Raw genomic sequence first — 23,827 nt, forward strand, 5'->3', positions numbered from 1 at the left:
TTACTACCACAGTTAACGAGGGGTTTAACACATTTATTTTATACGGCAAAAATATGCATAAAAAATAATTTTGCCTTACATTGCTAAATATTCGCAGAGACCAAAGGTCAAATACGCTATAACAAAAAAAGTGGCTTCCATGCCTTATTTTTTGCATTATCATTGGGGCTCTTCCTCTTAGCTTCAGACCGTACATAGTTCATACATATACAAAGATAGTTGTGCAACCTACATTTATTTCAATAGCAGAGTAAGCGCCCTCATTAATTTAAGATCATGTTATGACATGTTTAATCTATGTATATTTAAGTGCTGAAAAGAAATGGAAATATTTGTTTGATATAATTCCGACCCTTCGTGGCACTGTGTTGTAGGATCGAATTTGTCGTAATACGGACTCAAGTGTCCCATATTTAGAGTACCTTATAGTTTTTCAAGCAGTATTCAGTATCAACTTAATCTTCCGTAGTAATAGTGCCAAAATATATTGAATAGATTAACAGATATTAACAACGTACTTACACTTTACAATATGTTAGAAGTATTACCAAGTAACAATAGATTTTTCCACATCTATACAATTGTAGACATAATTTATATCCGAAGAATACGTACTTAGTGAGAGTTTGTATGAAGTTGTGGTGAATTCAAGTGAAACGAAAGTAACATATTCCGTTTTTTTTTAATTTATTCAGTCATCAAAAGTTATACTTACTGTAAACCACAATGTGTTGCAGAGAATTTATATTGTACACCGCCGAATTCGACATAAAACTATCAAATGCGAAACTAATGCTTTAATAGAAATTTTATAGAAATGAAATGAATATGTCACTAGTTCAATAAAATGCAGGCACGGTAGTAAAGCTACTCTTTGGAGCGATTGGTAAGAAAGCGTAAGGGCTGACATCAATAACGCAAATAAACTATTACTATAAACTATTGTCGCATTGTCCGTGCGTTGCGTAGCCTAGACAACATTTATAAGCGCTAAGTAGTACACATAGATAAACGTATAAATATGCAATTGACTGAAGGTTATTTTCTCTAGAACCAGTACCTAAATGCTTAACCGCTGGGGACGCATCAGTAGGTATTTATATATGTAGAATATATTGAGCGATTTAAAGTAGTGAAAAAACTTAGTGCCGCGGGCGGTACCCCTTCTCTGTGATAACGAGCCAAATTAAACAGTTTAAACAGATATTTTTGTATAGCATATAATCGAAGTTGTTATAAAAAGTCCAAGATGTAACCTCAAATTAAAAGGTTATGTCGAGGGACTGCAATTGTTCAAAATAGACGCTTTCCACATACATATATTATTGTAGATTTACCACACATATAATGATAGAATTTTAACGCAAATGTTTCCATCAAAGTTGAAAAGCTGTTAATGTTACAGCTGTCTACTACACTGTAGGTACTTATAGAAACACCAACAACTATACATTGTTAGCTTTGGTAGATTTTCAAGTTTATATCAGTCATCTCTGTCCCCAGCGGAGTAATTGAAAACTCTTTGGTCTTAATCATCTTATAGCTTTCCTGCTAGGAAAAAATCACTATACCTAAGTACCTCTTCATTTTTAAATTGATTGTTACTACTGTTATACGACTACTTGACTTTGACCTGACTAATTTATGGTGAGTTGCACCATTTAACTATAACGATAGCCGAACCATTTTTAGTTGTCAAATCGCCGACTTGACCAATGGGCGGTAAGTTTACGGTTGGTTATGGTTCGATTTTCGTTATAGCTGAATCGTGCAACTCACCCTTAGCATTCTATTGCTAGTATTAAAGAATTAAGTTGTATTCTACTTCTAATAGTATCTTCTACTATAAAAACTTACCTATTATTACTAGTATTCCACTACAAACTACTGTTATTTCTTCATAGTTGACATACGTCAGAAAGATGTGTTTCAGACTTGTTTTTAGGGTTCCGTAGCCAAAATGGCAAAAACGGAACCCTTATAGTTTCGTCATGTCCGTCTGTCCGTCTGTCCGTCTGTCCGTCTGTCACAGCCGATTTACTCGGAAACTATAAGTACTACAGTGATGAAATTTGATGGGAATATGTGTTGTATGAACCGCTACAAAAATATGACACTAAATAGTAAAAAAAAGAATTGGGGGTGGGGCCCCCCATACATGTAACTGAGGGATGAAATTTTTTTTTTCGATGTACATACCCGTGTGGGGTATCAATGGAAAGGTCTTTTAAAATGATATAAAGTTTTCTAAAAAACATTTTTCTTAAAGTGAACGGTTTTTGAGATATCAGCTCTCAAAGTCGTAAAAAGTATGTCCCCCCCCCTCTATTTTTATAACTACGGGGTATAAAATTCTAAAAAAAATAGAGGTGATGCATGCTAATTAACTCTTTCAACGATTTTTGGTTTGATCAAAGTATCTCTTATAGTTTTTGAGATAGGTTGATTTAACTGTAATTTACGGAACTCTTCGTGCACGAGTCCGACTCGCACTTGGCCGGTTTTTTTTTTCTTCGAAACTGTTGGTTCTTTTTTTAATATTTATTTCGGAGTTATACTTTTTCCAAATATTGTTATTAATGAGGACGTAATGAATGATAGTACGTATTTCTCGTAGCGGGTAATTAGTAAAGATAGTTTGTAGCTGTCGGGGCAAAATATTGTATGGTTTGTTACGGGAATATAACGGACATGATAAAGTTATAGGATGTTCTATCTTTTTGTGTAAACAAATCTAACTATTTTGTACCTCTGTAGCAAGACTTTAAAACCTTGAAATTTCCTTTGGTTTCAATATATTTTAATTTCTTCTTCTTAAAATATATTTTCGTAGCTTATGTGTAAATATGTTTATATTTAGTGTAAAATCGATGTAAGTGGCGTTCGCTACATTTAGGATAAGTTGTATGTATATAAGATGCGCTGTTTTGTCATATGAACACTAAAATATATTATCTTTCTTATAAATTATTATTTACATGATATGAATGGCATATGCGATAACGATTTTTTTGTACTTTAAGTCTTGTTGATAAATATTTATGCAATATTTAGTAAAGTATAAAAATATATTCTATTTACTGCAATATCAATATCAACTCATATCTCATTCATAATTGGGTAGAGTTTCCAGATTTCGAAAGTGGTTTAAATCTCAATATGCAATTCTTAGCATATGGTATCGTATTGAAGTATGTACTGACGAACAACGAAGTTTTTGCAATTAATTTATGAAGGGAAATAATTTATAAGATTAAGTTATAAGTCAGAATCATTCCAGCAAACTAGACTTAGATTTCTAAAATTCTAACATTGCACTGTTTTTGTCTCTTTGGTAAAAAAGAATTTACACTTGGTGATTTCGCCAGCTATTACACTTATATTTTAGTACCTAAAGTGTTTTTTTTGTATGCTCAATTCTTAATTTCACAAAAATAGTCCGAAAGTCATTACTGTGCAATATTTTAAAGGGAAACAAAGTGCCTCTTAAGCCACATGCGATTCAAATAAACTGATACTCGTACATCGAGATATGTACAGACTATTAAAATTATTTAAATAATATTTTTTACTCAAAATTTTAGTAAAAAATATTTGAGACTATGACTTAATACTAATGTAAATAAAACAATGTCCGTAGTGTTTAAATGACAAAACAACGTGTTAATAAAATATGTATTTGTTGTGCGTTGGCGATCCACTACAGGGATCCATCATTGGATGGTCATTTATCAACTTCAGTTGTTTTGAGCCCTCTCTAGACAACCAATGAAGTTGCCAATATTAGGGTGCGTCCACATCTGGCAAATGCGCCGCGAATGCGCAGCACGCGAGCCGATCGCGAGCTGTCCGCGAGCTGCGCGCGTGCAGTCACTGCAATAGTTCGGTGCGCCTCTTTAGCGCAACTCACGCAAGGCTCGTATAGAGCGCGCGAGCGGCGCGCGAGCGGCGCGCGATCTGCGCGCAATCAGTTCTCGCCCTTACAGTTCCGTATATTGGCTCAGTGCTATCGAAGATGTCAGACGTCGCGCGCCGCCTGCGCGCCGCTCGCGTGCGGCGCTTAGGTCGCGCGCGAGCTGCGCGCGGGCGGCGCAGAAGCGGCGCACGAACAAAAATGCACGCGCGCAGCTCGCGGGCAGCTCGCGATCGGCTCGCGTGCTGCGCATTCGCGGCGCATTCGCCAGATGTGGACGCACCCTTACTATCACTGCAAAATCAACCGAGTAGTGATAATGTTGAAAATTGCGCAATGTTTTTTATTGTAATATTGCACAATGTTCAATTGTTCGTCTAGGCCGACTTACGTAGGAATGTCTTGACTTGTTTGAAATATCACCTCAGCCTCAACACCCTTTAGCGGGCCGCTAACGGATTGCGAATAACTACGTTTAATTAATTTAACAGTAAAGTGTTATACCTCAATCAGTATTACACTTTTTGGTAAAAAAATACAATCATTGTATTAATTTGGAACATTACTTTAGTGTAACATAATAATGTAGCTACTTTATGTACATATGTGTAATGTACTTACTTTATATAAATCTGTGTAATTATGTGTTTAGTTTGCCACTCTGTAAAGGCGGTACACGTATTACTAGCTTATTTTCGTCTTACCCTTAGTCTGTCCGCGATGTAGGTACTCAAAAACCTTCTATTTGAATTCTTCATTTCTTAGGAGTGCTAAATAAAGGGTCGTGCTGAGTCCCACTTGCTTTTGTTTTAACGAAGAGTTTGGCCTCGTCGGAAAACTGAGCGTAAGATGTCCATTACTGTGTACTTACTGTGGTAGAGATACGTAGCCCGTCTTAATACTTAATAGACCGTGTACAGCGTGTACTATACATATGTATCCTTATAATGCGGATTTCCATAACCTATCTGTGAGTTGTGTTGCGATTACTGATTGAGTTTTGATATTAGCTCCATATAAATTATGTGAAGTATTTAGATTAGATAGGTTCTAGAAATCCACTTTTAGTATTACATAATTCCAAACCTGGACTGTATTGTACTTCTAAGACTTAATAAGATTATGTAAAAAGAAAAGTTTTGGAGATAATTCATCTAAACAAAAGAGGGTTTTCTGCTGAATCCGTTTCGGGAGAAACGCCATATTTAAAAGTGCTATAGTTTATTCTTTTTGTAATTTACTTATTTTTTTAGATCATATTTTCAAGTTATATTTATCCATTTCTCAATTCTGATTGTACTTAATTATTACTCTAGTTACTTAATATTAATGTTGTGTTTGTATAAATGGGGTAACTATGTGCCATTCGGAGTTTAGAGATTTTTTGGTACAAATTATTGTATTTTTTTCTTTTATAATTTATTTAGACTTAACTGAATACTATACTGTTAATATAAGGGCGAATTGAAAGTAGGATTCAGCTAGGCCAAAATTAAAAACGTTACATATAGGAATGGAGGAGTTGAAATCTTAGCGTACAAAAAGTTAGCATCGAATTCCTACTGAAACCTGACTTGCGTCATTAAACGATAGCCGGGATGTTTTTCGAAAAATACGTTATTGTTGTGCATATTATGGTGAATTATTTCTGTATAAAATATATTCCGGAGGTGGGGTTTTCTTAAAGGTTGTTACGTGTTTTAAACTAAGGTCGATTCTAACAAAACATTAGTATTTTTGTCATCCTGGCTGTCTCCTCATATTATCATAAATAAGTTTACTTCGCACTGGAGAATGTCTTCCCAATTAAAAGGCTTTATTTAATTTGTTTAAAGTATTCATTATATTATTTACGAAGTGTTGTAATATTATGTCACTACGCGCGAGCTTTACATGTATGTTATGATTTCTCTATAAAGAGTGCTTATCCATTCATGTTAATAAAGAGCTTTATACTTACCAATATTGACTGAATCATTTGATTAATAATATCTTTATAATATTCACTTAATTAACAGATGATGAAACTTGGGCTGTCAAATCTATCGATATCTTTGAATAACATTTTCACTTATAATACCACAAGAGCTTCAAAATTATCGGGTATTTTCCGATAGGTTCGTTGTTAAGTCGTCAAGTTTTTCAGGAAAAATCACTCGCGCTTCGCGCTCGTTATTTTTTAACCTGAAAAACTTGACTCCTTCATTTGTTTGCAGGGAACCTTGAGGGAAATGCCAGATAATTATGAAGCTCGTGTGGTATTCGGGAGATTATTTTTCCGTCCCAAATGTCGGCCACAACCTGTCAGTTTGACGTAGCAACGACCAGAGAAAATATTCAAAAAATTTTCAGTATAATACCATGTAGGTTGTACCACGTGACGTCGAATGGTGCAATTCTATTGGTCGATATTTGGGTCGGAAAAATAATCATTATGATTTAGAAGGATGAGATAGAAGGGTAATGGTTCAGACATTAAGAAAATTGTAGTGTCAGTCTTTATTTTGTCGAATTTAGAGAACACGTGAAGCTCGCGCCACGATTAGCAAGAGATCTGTCATTATATTGTTCGTTCTTATTTCTGGATTAGGCTGTGAATCTGTATGTGAATCAAGTGATTAATAATAAATTATTACGTTGCTTTCTTCGGGTTTTCTTTACAAATTCCTTTTTCCTTAGAAGAGTTCTGCCTTCTGCTAAGCCTTTTTCCCAAGTATGTTGGGGTCAGTTTCCAGCCTGACCGGTTGCAGCTGAGTATCAGTATTTTACAAGGAAGGGCTGCCTATCTGACCTCAACCCAGTTACCTGAGCAAGCTATACCTCTACGTGAGACTGGTTGTCAGACTTACTGGCTTTTGACTATCTTCAACGACTGCCAAAGATGTTCATATGACAACTGTGACCTACAGTTTATCGTGCCCTCCGAAAGAAGAGTTAATAAAATTGATAATTTCTCTAAGCTTTTCAGAAAAGGGTAAATTAGACAAAGTATCTTATACATGAACATCTTGTTAGTGGATTTTGTACTTTTTTATCGAGTGAGCTGCAAGTTCAAGTCCTAGTGTCATAGTTTTCTTTATAAAATACTTACGCCTGATGGCCTCTGACGTGGAATTGCAACGACGATTGCTTATCTGATACTGAATCCTTGTATGTATGTGTAGTATTAGGGGGCGCTGGCTTTATGTGCCCTCCCAGGTATGAATGTAGCGCGTAGCACGCTAAGGCACCAGGATCCTTTGGGATTTATTTAAATGAAAATCTTCATTATTTAAACTAACGTTTTAATTGTGCTCAGAATTGACAATCAAATGAAAAGAATCTATTATTTTAAAAGGATATCATTTAAGTAACTATCCGAGCAACAACTATAATTTCTGGAATATAGAGGTAGTATCTCTGCACAATCTAAAGCATGATCACATTGGTTATCTTCATTTTCCCTCGTAGCTCTACCTGCCGTGGACATCGTCTTCTAATGAATATGAAGTAGCTCAGGCATCATGTTATCCCTTCAACTGCTGCATCATTACCTGTGGGGCAGAGGGGCGACTTTATTAAATAATGCACATAAAGATCATGCAGATAAAATGCAGAAATTCTTTTTCACTAGTCTTCTTATCGAGTGGTTTTAATCATCTAGCAAGTCCTGGGGCCCGATTCTTCTAAGTTAATAATGTCAAAATCGAGTAGAAATCGAATCGCAATATGATCGCAATAGCAGTTTTAACCATATCGGGCATTCTGCTACTAATAAAAGACCAATCGTATTCGATTGACATTTGATTGGTGTGCGATTGGTCTGCTATTTTGGTGATTTTGGTCTATACGGTAGTTTGCTGTACAATCATTTTGCAATCGTAAATCGTTTGCAGACAAAATGATTCATTATTGAATGACAGAAAAGGATAAAAATCTTTATTTCAAAGAAAAAATAGCGGAATGCCACATACGCTTCAATCGTAATCGAGTCGGGATCGGATCTCAGTCGAATCGAGTCGAACGTGAATCGTATGACGCTTAAGTAAAATTAGGAGAATCGGGGCCCTGGTGTCAGAGTTTTCTCAAATCTGCCTGACGGCCTCTGACATGGAATTGTAACAACGACTGCTACTGCGAGTAGCATTCGGGAACGCCGGCTTCACGTCCCAGGCACGGCGGTGTGACACCGCCAACATCCAGACTCCGGGCTGCCTTGTGAAAATTTCTAAAACCCTCAGAGCGATTTCGGACCGTCCTAGGAATCGAACTCGAGACCTCGTGCACTGTAGTGGCGCTATCGACAAGTAGACCAACGAGGCAGTCAAAATTTTTTCGCTATTGAAAACTACATATTGGACCTTTATAAATTAAGCAAAAGGTTTCGACCTACATTCAAAATCGTAATTTTATTTGTCACAACTTTTGACGTGACGTTCATGGGAAATTGGCAATAAAAATATTTTATTCGAATAGTAAAATAATAATTGATTTAATTTTAATAACAATTATACAGTTGCATCGGTTATTAAAAATACAAAATGTCGTTCCTTGCATTGGACAAATGGGCAAGGCTCTTCAGGATGATAAAGCAGAGTGGTGGTTTGATGAAAGCTTTGTATAAACTGTGGAGATTCGATGCATTAAAGGTAAGCTGTGAACCCAAGAGATGTCACATAAATAATTATATTCCAACGAAAGGCTGACACCAGGTAGGTACGGTAGGTAGGTAACACGTAACACGCTAAGGTCTCTGGGGAATTTAAATAAAAATCTTTTTCAACTTTAAACTTACCTACTTATGTTGATTTAAGCTCGTTGGCAGAGTTGAAATCTCAGTTTAAAATCTATCTACCTGTGAAGGATAAAAATATTTATATTAATTATTTTTACTAATATTCTTCAAGCACCTGACAAAAACCTGAATATTTATAATGGCTTGTGTTTAAACACCACCCAAAAAAGTACCTATTTTACTACCAAAAAAATTCTAAACGGTTACCAAAATGGATAAATGGTCACCAAATAACGTTTCCAAAAATATTATTAGGTAAAACCATTTTTTCGTATTATTGACTACTAAAAAAATATATGGACGCCTTTAAAATACACTTTAGACCAAATATTATATATTGTCACTACTTAGATGTTACCAATTATGTAATACCATGACTCCTAATTTGGTAATTTTTGTTAGACTAAAAAAGCTAACGATCGCTAGAATATTTCCCAAATACCAATTAATATACTGGGGTTCCCAAACGTACGTCGCTTATTTATTGTTATATGAATTTGTGTGTAACTCAGTAGTAAAATGTAAGCACGAAACATGCAGCAAGCATGGCTTCTGTCACGGCTCCGGCACTGCGGGGCTCCGGCGGTCCCATGCGAGCTTATCGTCGCAGATGGTTTTCACGCTCACCACCGCAGCTTCGGCTTGCTGGCCGGCAAAGCCGGCCAGCCTCAGCCGCGGCGGCGAGCCTTAAAAACTACCTGCGCCGATAAGCCGCCTCGCCGCCTCGGCCCTCTGCGCCTATGCGGATTTGAATTGCACTCTAGGGGTAGGGCAGACAAGACTACGTGGAGTCGGTTTTGCAGCGATTCGTTTTCGTCACTAAGTTTGATTTTGGTAGTAATATTAATCTTTTAGTTGGATAGAATTTGGTGACCATTAATCCATTTTGGGAACCAAAAATAATATTTGTGCGAGATTTGCGATTTTTCTGATGTTATTTTATTTTTTTTGGATCATAATATTATATACTTTAGTGCCCTTTTAATAAAGTCAATTTATTTTTTTTGGAGTTGTATAATTTATTTGGTGCCTCAGCTTAGAGTCTTAAAAATATTTTTGGTGATCGCCTAAATTATACCCATTTATAATTATCTATCGTCACTTTTGGTGATAGATTTTGAAGCAAAATCTTTATTTCCCATTTCTCTTACTATTGCTGCCGCGAAACTAACGACCCTTCTTCTCAAGCCGCCGACTACAGCTCAGTTGTCAATGTCCTCCGTGGAACATAAGCTTCGCATACGTACCTAGCCTGGAACTTTGGTAGGCGCGCTATACGTCCAGCGAACAGGAATAGCACACCGAAAGCATTTTCCCTAATCTAGACGACATCGCCCACTTCCGGGAACACACAGACATACTTCCACACAACACAAATACTCACCATCAAAGACTATAAAACCTATGGATATATACTTTATGCACACCAACCACAGCTTCGACAAGACATACTCCCACCGGTTCCGCATGACACCAGAGTTGTCTGGTGATCTGCTGACCTTGTAGCGGCACGAATCACTATGCATACTATAATATTGACCTGTATAGTGAGGCTGAACTGCTCAAGAAGGAAGAAGCGCTGGCATGCTATACGGAACTAGCAAATCAAGTTTACTTTAAATTAAAAGCCCACAGTGGCACGTTACTGCGTTTTCTTTACCTATTCGTTGCATCAAATTTTTAGTTTACTAAAAATTATAAAATGTTTAATAATGCTAGTTGCGTGAGCTGCCGAAACTGAGCCATAATAGATAATAATACCTACACGACTTTCTAAAAAAAAAATACAAAAAAAACCTGTACCTGTTTGAATAAGTATACGACTAAATACCTATCATATAATAGTGTATCGGGTGTGTCGTTTATAATCACATTAAATTCTATCACATGTACTTCATGATATTCTATAGCGAATTGTAAAAAAAATTACCTAATCCATTCAGTGGTTTAAGGTAGAATTCCGAGGATAGCGGCTACGACAGCCGCGCGCGGCTTACGCGGTGTCCTGCGTAACGCGGTGTCCTGCGTGAGCGACGAACGCGACGCGACGCGACGCTGCGAACGCGACGAACGCGATCAACTCAAAGGAATTCCCTACATGCGGCCTATGTGACAGTCTGCGGCGAGACGCGACGTAACGCGTACTTGTTTTGAGGGCGACCAGACGCGACACCGCGAACTATTCAGAAGCGTTGATTGTTGTGGGACAAAAAAAAACATAAATATTAAAGAAATCGTTTATTAGTACAAACAAGTTGGAAGATTGTTGCTGTCTGTACTTTAAATATGAACTTTCAAGCAAAATTGTAACACAACTTCTCCATGATTTGAGAAGTAATGACCAAAATCACGTAGGACATCTGTCGCGTATAGCATCGCGTCGCATTACGTCGCGTCGTGTTGCGTCGCGTCGCGTCGCGTTCGTCGCTCACGCAGGACACCGCGTGAGCGACGAACGCGACGCGACGCGACGCTGCGAACGCGACGAACGCGATCAACTCAAAGAAATTCCCTACATGCGGCCTATGTGACAGTCTGCGGCGAGACGCGACGTAACGCGTACGCGGTGTCCTGCGTGAGCGACGAACGCGACGCGACGCGACGCTGCGAACGCGACGAACGCGATCAATTCAAAGGAATTCCCTACATGCGGCCTATGTGACAGTCTGCGGCGAGACGCGACGTAACGCGTACTTGTTTTGAGGGCGACCAGACGCGACACCGCGAACTATTCAGAAGCGTTGATTGTTGTGGGACAAAAAAAACATAAATATTAAAGAAATCGTTTATTAGTACAAACAAGTTGGAAGATTGTTGCTGTCTGTACTTTAAATATGAACTTTCAAGCAAAATTGTAACACAACTTCTCCATGATTTGAGAAGTAATGACCAAAATCACGTAGGACATCTGTCGCGTATAGCATCGCGTCGCATTACGTCGCGTCGTGTTGCGTCGCGTCGCGTCGCGTTCGTCGCTCACGCAGGACACCGCGGTACTTGTTTTGAGGGCGACCAGACGCGACACCGCGAACTATTCAGAAGCGTTGATTGTTGTGGGACAAAAAAAACATAAATATTAAAGAAATCGTTTATTAGTACAAACAAGTTGGAAGATTGTTGCTGTCTGTACTTTAAATATGAACTTTCAAGCAAAATTGTAACGCAGGACACCGCGTGAGCGACGAACGCGACGCGACGCGACGCAACACGACGCGACGTAATGCGACGCGATGCTATACGCGACAGATGTCCTACGTGATTTTGGTCATTACTTCTCAAATCATGGAGAAGTTGTGTTACAATTTTGCTTGAAAGTTCATATTTAAAGTACGGACAGCAACAATCTTCCAACTTGTTTGTACTAATAAACGATTTCTTTAATATTTATGTTTTTTTTTGTCCCACAACAATCAACGCTTCTGAATAGTTCGCGGTGTCGCGTCTGGTCGCCCTCAAAACAAGTACGCGTTACGTCGCGTCTCGCCGCAGACTGTCACATAGGCCGCATGTAGGGAATTCCTTTGAGTTGATCGCGTTCGTCGCGTTCGCAGCGTCGCGTCGCGTCGCGTTCGTCGCTCACGCAGGACACCGCGTCACGCAGGACACCGCGTTACGACAGTCGTCGGCCGCGCGCGACCGTCGTGGCCCGCGACAGTCGTGCGCGGCCGACGAATTTCGTAAGCCGCGCGCGGCATTGTCTTGAAATTAGTAGATTTTGTTCGTCCGTTCCCGTTAGTCGAAGTGCTAATTGATATCCTTGAAGAAGAGGAGGATGACGTGCTGCTGTGGCTGTATAATGAAAATAGATTACCAATCGACACTATCTTTAAAAAGTAGAAATGAAGAAGGATACTACCAAATACTGATTCAAAAGCATTTGTGTTGTAATGAAAACAAAAGGAAGTTTTGCCGACTAAAAAAAAAACAATTCAATTCTGGTTTTACTAAGATTCTATAGATGTTATTAAGCGCTAGACCATGTTGAGATGCGTACGGCCGCGCGCGGCTAACGAAATTCGTCGGCCGCGCGCGACTGTCGCGGACCTCGGCAGCGACGCCATACATTTTCATAGGTTGACTATTGTCGCGCGCGGCCGACGACTGTCGTAGGCCGCGCGCGGCTGCGTCAGCCGCGACCCACGGAATTCTACCTTTAACCACAGGACTCATTTTTCGTTTTCATAATTTACAACATCATGTGTAAAGCAGAGATAAAGTTAGGAGTATCGAATGTTTTGATCAGTTGACAGCTGTCAGTTTTCAAGGGAGAATTTCAGCTGTTTGTAATGACTGACTTCTATATGGTGTTCTAATTTTCGTACATTTTTATTCTATTTACTTTGTTTGAAAAATGCATTTTTTTTTATTTTCACGTATTTTTCTTTTTTCTTGGTGTTAATCGACATATATTAACCAGTATATTAACGCATTTCATTTAATGTGATTATGAACGACACACCCGATATAAATGTCATAATAGTATAGGACTTAATATAATATCCGCTAATAATTGTCTTCTTCACTGCCCTGCTCACCGTTCAGACATTATTCACTGTTCCTTCTTTGTGTAATCTATTCTTCTCTGGTATGAGCTACCTCTGGAGGTCAGGATGGTAAATAGTCGATACACTTTTAAAATGAAACTGCGAAATCACATCCATGGCAAGTTGGCGGAATCATTACAGTAGTTCATTTTTCTCACTATCTTCTCCTACATACTCCTGGATACAGTTGTATATATATGTCACCGTAAGATTACAAACATCGTTAGATTACAATCTATCTCGAGAGATTGTAAACTGTCGAATTATTGTAAACCGTAACACCTGATTGCAATTTAACGCATTATTTTTCGCTATATTATAATCTATCGATGAGAAATTGTCAAATTGTCAACTGTCCGAAAGCTCTCCCTGATTGGTCAGTCTTTTTGTAAGATCGAGAGCGATGTAGAGCGGTCAAATTGTCAACTGGCGTAGAACGGAATGCATCTTGCGCGCTGATTGGTAGAACGTCAAAAAAGACAATGTTCTTTGCAACTCCCGGTGTCACAGCTCTTTGACGTGCAAAAATAAGTGACGGTTTAATTTTTTATAAAATCAAAAATTGTACTTAATTTTTAAGACTCAAATTACACACAATTAAAAATTGTATTAAAAATTGAAGTTAGTGACGAAAACGAATCGCTGCAAAACCGACTCCACGTAGTCTTGTCTGCCCTACCCCTAGAGTGCAATTCAAAACCGCGTAGGCGCGGAGGGGCGAGGCGGCCTGCGAGCTGAGGCGCAGGTAGTTTCAGCGCTCGCCGCCGCGGCTGAGGCTGGCCGGCTCTGCCGGCCAGCAAGCCGAAGCTGCGGTGGTGAGCGTGAAAACCATCTGCGACGATAAGCTCGCATGGGACCGCCGGAGCCCCGCAGCGCCGGAGCCGTGACAGAAGTTATGCTTGCTGCATGTTGCATGCTTACTTCCATGCTGGGTCAATTAATATGGGATGTGTTATATTTTAAACAAAAAACTCAGTAGGTACGAGTTAAAAAATTAGAAGGTAAATAAATATTTTTATGATGTCATTTAATAGTATTTAAGAAGTTTACTGTTAGAATGCATGCTACAAATTTAGATGCAAAAAAATAACCATCATGCTGAGTTGTATTTAGAGTGGAAGATAACTCGTGGCTAAGATAGTATTATTTAGATGCTCGACGCTTTATTAATTGTGGCTGACTTAGTAATTTAGAAGGCAACATACATTTTTGGGGGCGAATAATGATATTAAAAAGAAGCCTGTTTAATTAGCACCCCTTTTATTTTATTTTTAAATATTAGTTTGTATTTGAAGACAAAATACCTAACTGTATTTTTATAAGAGTTATTTTTATATAAATTTAATACTTGAAGAATTTTTGAAGAGCATTTATTTTATTTAACTGACACCTCTATTTCATTCCTAACTCTACGGGAACTCCATGGGAACAGAACGGCTGGTCGTGATTGGTCGATCTTACAAAAAGACTGACCAATCAGAGAGAGCTTTCGGACAGTTGACAATTTGACAATTTCTCATCGATAGATTATAATATAGCGAAAAATAATGCGTTAAATTGCAATCAGATGTTACGGTTCACAATAATTCGACAGTTTACAATCTCTCGAGATAGATTGTAATCTAACGATGTTTGTAATCTTACGGTAACATATATATATATATATAGTTATATATTTATATATGCATAAATATATATTTTTATTATCTTCCACTGATGCTCAAATTGTGTTGCACCTACCATTTCTATTTCACCACCACCCTAAGGTAGACTGGCAGAGAACGCCTAAGGCGTTAAGTCCGCCGTTGTACAATGTGCAAAAAGTATTCATAAATATCAGAATCATGTAGGGCTACATGGAACGTCATAAAGAATGAAAAACAGAATCGTAGTCCAACAAAAATAGCTACCGCCTGCAACGATTTCTACCTTACTCAAAACCCTCAAACAACGAAGTGTCGACACTCATTGAAATATTAACGTTATACATAGATCTATGTTCTTTGTTTCAATGTGAGGGTGCGTCTACACGGTGCATGTAGCTGGAGCAAGTGACAAGAGCACGTGGGTGGGTATTTTGCTTTGGTAGGTACATGCGCGATCTAAAATGCATGCGCCTCAAAATGCGAGAGCTAAGTACTTGCACCGTGTAGTTGCACCTTTAAAAAGCGAAGTAGAATAATAAAACAGCCTCAGAAGGCTAACCACAGCCGCAGAAGGAGAAGGTTACGACGAACTTAGCACAAAAAACATTAAGATATGTGCAAAGAAATTGCGCATGTTATGAACTTATCTTTTGTACAATGAGTGTTGCTAGATAAATAGGTACCTAACTTTAAAATATCAATAGTAAAACCGCTTTCTAAAAAGGAGAACAATCTGAAGTAAACTATCACCCAATTAGTCTAATACTAATTCTGAGAAAAATGTTTGTACCTACAATTATTATTGTTTAAGTTTGAGAAATTTCATATTATCTTACACCTGAGTGCCTAGTGCGAGTTTTGCAAGTTAACTTTTTCGATGCGAAGATTATCATACCATTGAATCACGTAGCACCTTATCTTTAGAATTTTTTATTTAATAAAGTCTGTCATCGGAACTTGGTCGTATTACACTTGAGCTCACTTTTGCGAGTATAAACATTATTAACCGGCAAAATGAATCGTCACATGAATATATCTAAATCATGTTACATAACATACGACTAGGGCTGCCATCCGTCCGGGTTTCCCCGGATTTGTCCTCGTTTGGAGGCCGTCCGGGGGGCGTCCGGGCGGGGTTTCAAGAAGTGTCCGGGGAAAACCCGGACACTTTCATGTGAGGAAGCACCTCATTGAATTTAAGTATATGCTAATAGTAAATGGATTACAAATTAGGCATAGAGCAACACAGGCCACCGGCGGACCGGAGGGGAGTAGCCATACACAGGCGTTCCCCTCTGTCAAAGTACAAGTCCAAATGGTCTATGCGTACAATAAAACTAGTTGCAACTAAACTATTCGCTAGACTAAATCTAGTTGCGTGAGTGAATCGACGTCGTCGTAAAAAATGCCGAATTGTTCTGTTTTTTGCTGCAAAAAGAGATCTGCCACGTCAAATTTACAAAAAGATGGCGTTACCTTTCATATGTAAGTAATTTTTAATTACGTTATTGCTATTTACTTCTTATAAACTTAAAAACTGCAATATTATCAATCGTGTTGTTTCGGATTTGTTTACCAACTAAGGCCGTGCGTCTTCATACAAAACGCGGATCGGTCGAGCGACAGATCCGAGTCTTTTTCCTAGAATTCGCTGTCACCGAGCGAGTGTTGTTGCCGGTTTGTTTGTAGATAGTTATCGATGAAAATGAGAAAGGTCAAGTCAAATCGGAGAAAGTTTTGAGATTAGGTTTTCTGATTTAAATAAAAATTACTGAGTGAGAACGTCAACTACATATAATGTGTTTTTATTTATATATTGCAGGTTTCCTAAAGATCCAAATTTAAGAAATATATGGAAGACATTTTCTCATAACAGACCAACCTGGATTCCCACAAGAAATAGTGTCATTTGCTCAAATCATTTTAAGACCTCTGACTTTCAAGTGTTGGCGAACAATAGGAGGAGATTAGTCGATGGCGCCAAACCAACCGCCAACTGTATTTGTTCCGTAAGTTTTTATTTTATTCATGTGCAAGGTCATAGATAATATAATACTAGCTTAGGTAAACGAATAGTACATTCCACATGATGTACCTCGTTGACGTTAGTCATAGTGGTGAAATGAAGCCTACATTTTTAAACTTAATCTAATTTTCCAGAATCATCGACAATCATTAAATATACCAGATGAGAGGTTATCATCTAATGGGCCCATTAATGACACTCGGACTATTCCTAATTCATTGACATCACCGTGTAGATCGTCAACTCCTCAAAATGTGAGTTGTTTTTAAATCGTTTATTGTAGAATCGCATATTGATAAATTTGTCATTCCTTCTATTTTACTGTTGAGATTAAGTAAATTATGTAAAGATATGATAAGAGATAATTATTTATTCATTTGTTTTCAGACTCAGTCAAAGGAAACATCTAAAAAATCTGCTTCAATTCCCACTACTGCACTTACACCAAGAAAAAGAAAAATGCAGCAACAATTAGATTGTCAGAAAAAAAAAATTAAAAGGCTACAAGCTAAAAATCTTTTCTTAAAGAAAAAAGTTGCTGGGCTAGAAGAAATTCTTCAGAGTTTAGATGAAAAAGCTTTGATAGATAAAGAGGAAAGGATGGTCCTGGAAAAAATAGGCGTTGAAGAAGCAGAGCTTATTAAGCGTCAATTAAAGAAATGTAAAAGTGGAAAGCTCTCACGAGCCAAGTATTCACCAGAACTGAGGTGTTTTGCTCTAACTCTCAACTTTTATTCCCCCAAAGCTTACAAGTATGTTCGTAAAACGTTTGGGACGTGTTTACCTGCTCCGCGTACTTTAACTAAATGGTATAGTAATATTGATGGACGGCCCGGTTTTACCAAAGAAGCCTTGGCGGCCTTAAAATATAAAGCCGATGCCAATCCACATAGTAAAATTTACTGTACTTTAGTTTTCGATGAAATGAAAATAAAGACACAATCACATGACAATCCAAGTGGTGACAGACGATTCGGATATATTGATTATGGTTTCGATTTAATAACTGATAATACAGATGAAGCTACAGATGTCCTAGTTTTTCTATTAGTAGGCATTAATACTCCATGGAAAGTCCCAATCGGATATTTTTTAGTTAAAGGTACAAGTGCTAAGTTAAAAGCTCAACTTGTAACTAAAGCGTTTGAATTAGTACATGAAACCGGAATAGAAATAAAAGCGTTAACGTGTGACGGCGCAAAAGCAAATTTAGCGATGGCTACGGAACTGGGTTGCTGCTTAGTTGCAAATAAATTGCAAACTACTATATTAGATCCCACAACGGGGCAACGAGTTCACTTTTTTTTAGATCCAAGTCACATGTTAAAATTAATTAGAAACACTTTTTGTGACTACAAATGTTTTTACGATGATAATGAAAATAAAATTCAATGGTTATTTGTGGAAGCATTACATAAAATACAGGAAGAAGAATTATTTTACATGGCTAACAAATTAAAAGCAAATCACATTTATTACAAAACAAAAATAATGAATGTTCGCCTTGCAGCACAATTGTTCAGCGGAAGTGTTGCTGATGCGCTTTTGTTTTGTGAAAAAGAATTACATTTATCGGAGTTTAATGGATCAACTGCAACTGCGAAGTTTATTTCACTGATAAACGACGTTTTTGATATATTGGATTCCCGGTCACGTCAAACTGGTTATAAAAGAGCATTAAACCATGAAAACTTTGAGAAAGCTTTTCGAAAAATGGATGAAGCTCAAAAGCTTTTGTTGAGCTTATCAGCCCATGTAAAGAAACGCAACGGGGAGTCGCATAAAATTAAATTAGTAGATTCTCCTCGATACACGGGTTTTTTAGGATTTTTGATCTGCATTGAGAGTACCAAATCTATCTTTCGAGATTTAATACAAAACCAACAAAATGGCCTCAAATATATGCCACTACATAGGATAAGCCAAGATCACCTCGAACTATTTTTTTCCATAGTAAGGAGTCATGGTGGTTATTGCGATAATCCCTCAAGCTCCCAGTTTGAAGCAATTTATAAAAAAATTCTTGTTAATACAGAATTAACACAAACGGGAAACGGAACGAACTGCATTCCATTGGAAAAAATTACGATACTGAATTGCACATCTGCACTAGAAAAAATTAATGCTTCAACAGTACGACAATACAATAGCAATGACGCTACTGACGAACACAATTTTGATAATTTTACTGACGATTTAATTGATGAGATTGAAGCTCTAACTTTTTTATCCCCTTTTGCGGAAAAAGTTGTGGAGTACATAGCGGGATATGTTATTTTCTCAACAAAAAAAAAAATTAAATGCAATACGTGCATTAAAGGTTTGCTTGGGCCGATTGATGAAAAAAGTTTAATTCACCAGAAAAGCAAAGGAAAGTTACTGTATGCCTCAAAAGAAGTTATACTTTTATGCCGGATTTGTGAAAAAGACATAAGAAGACATTTAAGTGACGACAATAAACCTACACGATCTTGTACCACACATGAAGTTGTGACACGTTCCTTAAAACAATTTATTGGCAAAGACTTGTTTCCCTCAATCAGTTACCATTCACACGAAAACGATTTTACAAATCATAACTTGGAATTAGCAAGATTAATAATGCAAAAATATGCTGATACAAGAATTTCTTTCTTAATGAAAAAAACAAACCCCCAAAAATGTATTCGTCATATTTATAGAAAATTAATCCATTTTAAAAACCAGTGATAGTTCCGTATCAGTATCTTATCAGTAGTTTTTAAAAAGGATTAGTTTTATGTTATTAAAAAAAAATGGTAATTTTATTTGTTATATGTGATTTGATTATACATAATAAATAAAGTCAATAATAATATCTGCCTTTGAATTTAAAGCTAATTTCCCTAACCGAGTTTTTGAATTTATCGATAATGCGTATCGACAGTTGTACAGCTATGGGTGTAAGGACTTGTTAGTGTAGTTGCGTCATATTATTATACTATTATGACACGGATTGTTTAAATGTGTGTGTGAAATTGTTAGTGTATTTTTCAATTGTCAGAGTGTGCGTTTCGTAGTGACATAGAATGTTTTTGTGTGAGAATTTGAGAATGTGTGATTTCCCCCCGCAAAAAATGACAGACAGTTTTGTATCGGTAAAAAACGCAATGGCTACTCCCCTCCGTGTTGCTCTATGCAAATTAGGTATTATTTTGTTTAAAAAAAATCGTACTCGTTCGGGGAAAAAATGCGATTTACGCCAAATGTCCGGGTTTTTTATATGTTTGTCCGGGTTTGGCGAAATTCGAGATGGCAGCCCTACATACGACTCTTTATTTCAATATACTTATAATTACGTATCGAGGTGCGAACGCTCACAAAACTCGGAATCAGCACTCAGGTTCTAATCGAAAATAGGGGATACAACTACGTTTAGTCGTTTAAGGCCGGTTAGTCCGGTTACAACTAGCTGTGACCTGTGAAACCTAGGCTTTACTGCATTTCGGGCTAAATAATGAAAAAAAAAATTTGACACCAATTACTTATTTCTCCCTCAGGATGGTAAATATGTGGGCTGCGATGCGAGTGGTAATAAGTATTACACGAACTGTAACTACATGATCGGCCGCAGTCGTTGGGTAGAATACAGTCCCAACGTCAGATGGTCCTATGATGCTAGTCAGGTAAGATTACAAGAAACGTATCCTTTTCAGCCAATCAATTTACCAAAACAAAAAAATATACAGGAATTAATTTTATTCAGTGCCCAAATTTGTCAACTTATTAGTTCAATAAGTTAAATAGATACGTATATTTTTATTTTTTTGTGTTTTAGTACAAAAAAGAATAGTTATTGATAGCGAAAGATGTTTATTTTGTAACCGATTGTACGATCACAGTGGTCATAGTAGGCACGACAGCAACGCGAAACCGGTTTACTGAAGCGAGCGCTGCTCCATATTTTGCTGATTTTAGGGAGTATAAAAAAAAGTAAAAATAAAAAATACTAATGATGCAGATATGTTCTGTTAATGATTCTGGACAACCAGTTTTTTTTGAGCACTGATTAAAATTCATTCCTGTATTTTAATAGCTTCCACCTGCGGTTTCACCCGCATCCCGAGATACCGAACTGCTTCGCGTAGGTGGATGGTGACGAAAACTATCCTATTTCTACCTACCGGGTTTAAGCTACCTCCCCTCCAATTTTCAGCTAGTCGGTCCAGACTTTCAAGCGTGATGGCGTGACCAAACCATAAATTGAATTTATTTTTTAGGTTGCATGTAGGTAGACATAATTTAGACAGTTGATGTAAATATGTTAGCTTAACCCAGATATGGATTTTCTTACAGCAAACCTGAGATTGATAGGTTAGAATCATGTTTTATAGGTTTTAAATAAATACCTTCATGCCGCGATTCGTCACACAGGTGACACAAACAGGGCATACAAATAGGAAAATGATAAAATACAAACACTGATGATGCATTTCTTTTAACATTTAAAAACCCTGTACCAAATAGTATCATTGCCCCAAAATATTTTTGCATATCTTAACCTGAAACGAATTACCATGGTATGCGACGAGTAGGGAGCTGAGGCTTAGGTACTTGGAGGTAAAGGATTGATATTATAGTTTTATAAGTTGTAAGTATTTCTAAGACAGTTGTTATTGTTCTCATAAGTTTATGTGTTATTTATTGCAACAAGTTTAGTTTTACTTTAGTTTTACTTTAATTTTAATAAGAAGTGTTTTTTGTTTTGTATAATTTTCTAGTTTAAATTCTATCATTATTTAGCGTATGTTGGTTAACCTAGAATTGGCGACTGTGTACCTAAGTCCTATTAATAACAAAATTGTACCCTAAGCTTTATCTACACAGAAGCTGTCGGTAAACCCTGTAATAAATAAATAAATAGCGAAAAAAATCAAAATAGCGCAATAATATTCGAATAAACTTAAACCAATCCTACTAACAGAAGGGTCACAATGAAATAAACACTACACACAATATAAGAAACATGTGATAAATACATACAGAAATGGTACCTACATAGGTACAGGTCAGGTCGATAGGAAATAAGTATTCCTTAATTCGTGTCTTAAAAATATCCAGCGATTTGCTTAAACAAAAGTTACAGAAGGCTATGAATTATTTTACCATGTAATGGGGTAGATTTTTACGTAGCCCATTATGTAGATACTTAATTATCATTCCAAATAGAAAACAATTTATGTGACTAACCTGTAACCTGTAGAATTGCATAAAATTGTCATGAAATTGCACATTTTCATTCAGTTTAGTACTAAAATCATACTGAAAATAAATAAGTATTGTTGATTGCACGGTCATTGTCTAGGTTAAGTACCTACGTAGGTATTCATGTTATTGCAAATATTTAGTAACGATGCACAAATATCCAACTTTTAAATAACTAACACTCAATATCTAATATTATTTCCACTTATTTTCAACTAGCTTCTGCCCGCGACTTCGTACGCGGATCCTGTCCCTTATGCCAGCGACTACGGGGTCAGCAAAATCAAAGATCTGAATCGTCTGATATTGAATTTTAAGGGCCCGTTGACTTGAAAACAACGGAATACGCATAGCCATTAGAAATGTTCCATATATTTAATTTTTGTACTTTAACGGCAAAAGCACAGCAGACTAAACAAAACGCTGAGAACTGAACCCCAATAGACGTGACCATAGGGATAAAAGTAGTGATTCTTATTAGTCCGCATTTAAGTAGTGTGTGGCAAAAATATTACACGTATTATTACGTAAAAAAACATTAAATGTTACTGAGATGACAAAGTCGTGATGACTTAGTGGAAGTCGTGGTGGTTTAGTGGGTAGAGAACCAATCTCTCAAGTATGAGCGTGCGTCTTTGATTCCAGGTCTGGCAAGTACCTGCCAATGCAACTTTTCTAAGTTCGTATGTACTTTTTACGTATATTTTGGATACCAATGACCGTTATTTGGAGGGGATGTTAAACTGTAGGTTCCGGCTGTCATTGAACATTCTTGGCAGTCGTTATGGGTAGTCAGAAGCCAGTAAGTCTGACCAGTTTAACTGAGGGGTGTTGGGTTGAGCGGTTAACCGGGTTGTGGAGGTCAAATAGGCAGTCGCTCCTTTTAAAACAGTGGTACTCAGTTGCATCGTGACTGGAAGTCGACCCTAACATAATTGGGACAAAGGCTCTTGAGATAATAACGACAATAATAATGAGATATAAGCATCGCAGGACATCTGAGGCTGATGACGGGGAGTAGCGACCCCGCGGGGCATATATACTGAGTTCTCCAGGGAGAGTATACTGTCCCCCATCTCCGGCCGGTCGGAGTGAACCATGACGGGGGTAGGTCTCACGCCTCTGGCTTGGCTTGACCATCCAGAGTGGAGTCGCTTGAGCAGGGTTAGTAGCCCTGCTCGGAGGATAGGTGCCTCGTGGTAAGTGACCCACAGGGAGCGCGTAATCTGCGTTTAAAATCCGCCGAGGTATCCTCACACTTCAGCCGCTCATTCTCTGTTGCCCTTTTGTTGCTATTCAGTTACAGATTCCCGGGGGCCCAGTAAGTGAGCTGGCGAGTCTCCACCTGCCATTTTTACATGTATCTAATACATTGTCATCGGCAGGTGCCATAGTTCCCGTAGTTTCCCCATTCCTAGTCCATTAGCATCCCATCACAATAGCCCAAGTAGTATTCATCCACAGTTAGCAATGGTACAGCACAGATTATCTTTTTTTTAACGACGTTCACCGGGGATGTCCTTGGGTTCATTTCTATAGTGTATAAAGGGATAATTGTCGGTTTTGTGTCACCATTTCATTAAAGTTGTCTCAAAAGGGCTTCAGCGTGTTGGCTTTGGCCTCACGTTTGCCTCCCAAAAATTCGGAAATCTGTAGTCCCGAGGTCTGGAAGAGACATACAAAATAATAATGAGATATATA

The 23,827-nt window shown here is 37.6% G+C and overlaps 1 protein-coding gene and 1 long non-coding RNA gene across 2 annotated transcripts in view; one reads left to right on the forward strand and one right to left on the reverse strand.

Annotated features, from left to right (window-relative positions):
• Positions 1–7,180: 7,180 nt before the first annotated feature.
• LOC124644945 lies at positions 7,181–22,332 on the reverse strand. Its single transcript, XR_006986126.1, has 3 exons — positions 22,112–22,332; positions 8,688–8,747; positions 7,181–7,446 (listed from the first exon to the last, which is right to left on the reverse strand). It is a non-coding gene; the product is annotated as an uncharacterized LOC124644945 (long non-coding RNA).
• LOC124644944 (probable NADH dehydrogenase [ubiquinone] 1 alpha subcomplex subunit 12) overlaps positions 8,434–23,827 on the forward strand; it is a 28,062-nt gene continuing 12,668 nt past the window's right edge. Inside the window, exons 1-2 of the mRNA XM_047184640.1 lie at positions 8,434–8,541; positions 20,422–20,547. Of these exons, the coding sequence (XP_047040596.1) occupies positions 8,434–8,541; positions 20,422–20,547 (234 nt within the window). The remainder of the gene's footprint in view (positions 8,542–20,421; positions 20,548–23,827) is intronic.

The sequence above is a fragment of the Helicoverpa zea genome, chromosome 31 (assembly GCF_022581195.2).
Source record: "Helicoverpa zea isolate HzStark_Cry1AcR chromosome 31, ilHelZeax1.1, whole genome shotgun sequence".
NCBI classification, from domain to species: domain Eukaryota; kingdom Metazoa; phylum Arthropoda; class Insecta; order Lepidoptera; family Noctuidae; genus Helicoverpa; species Helicoverpa zea.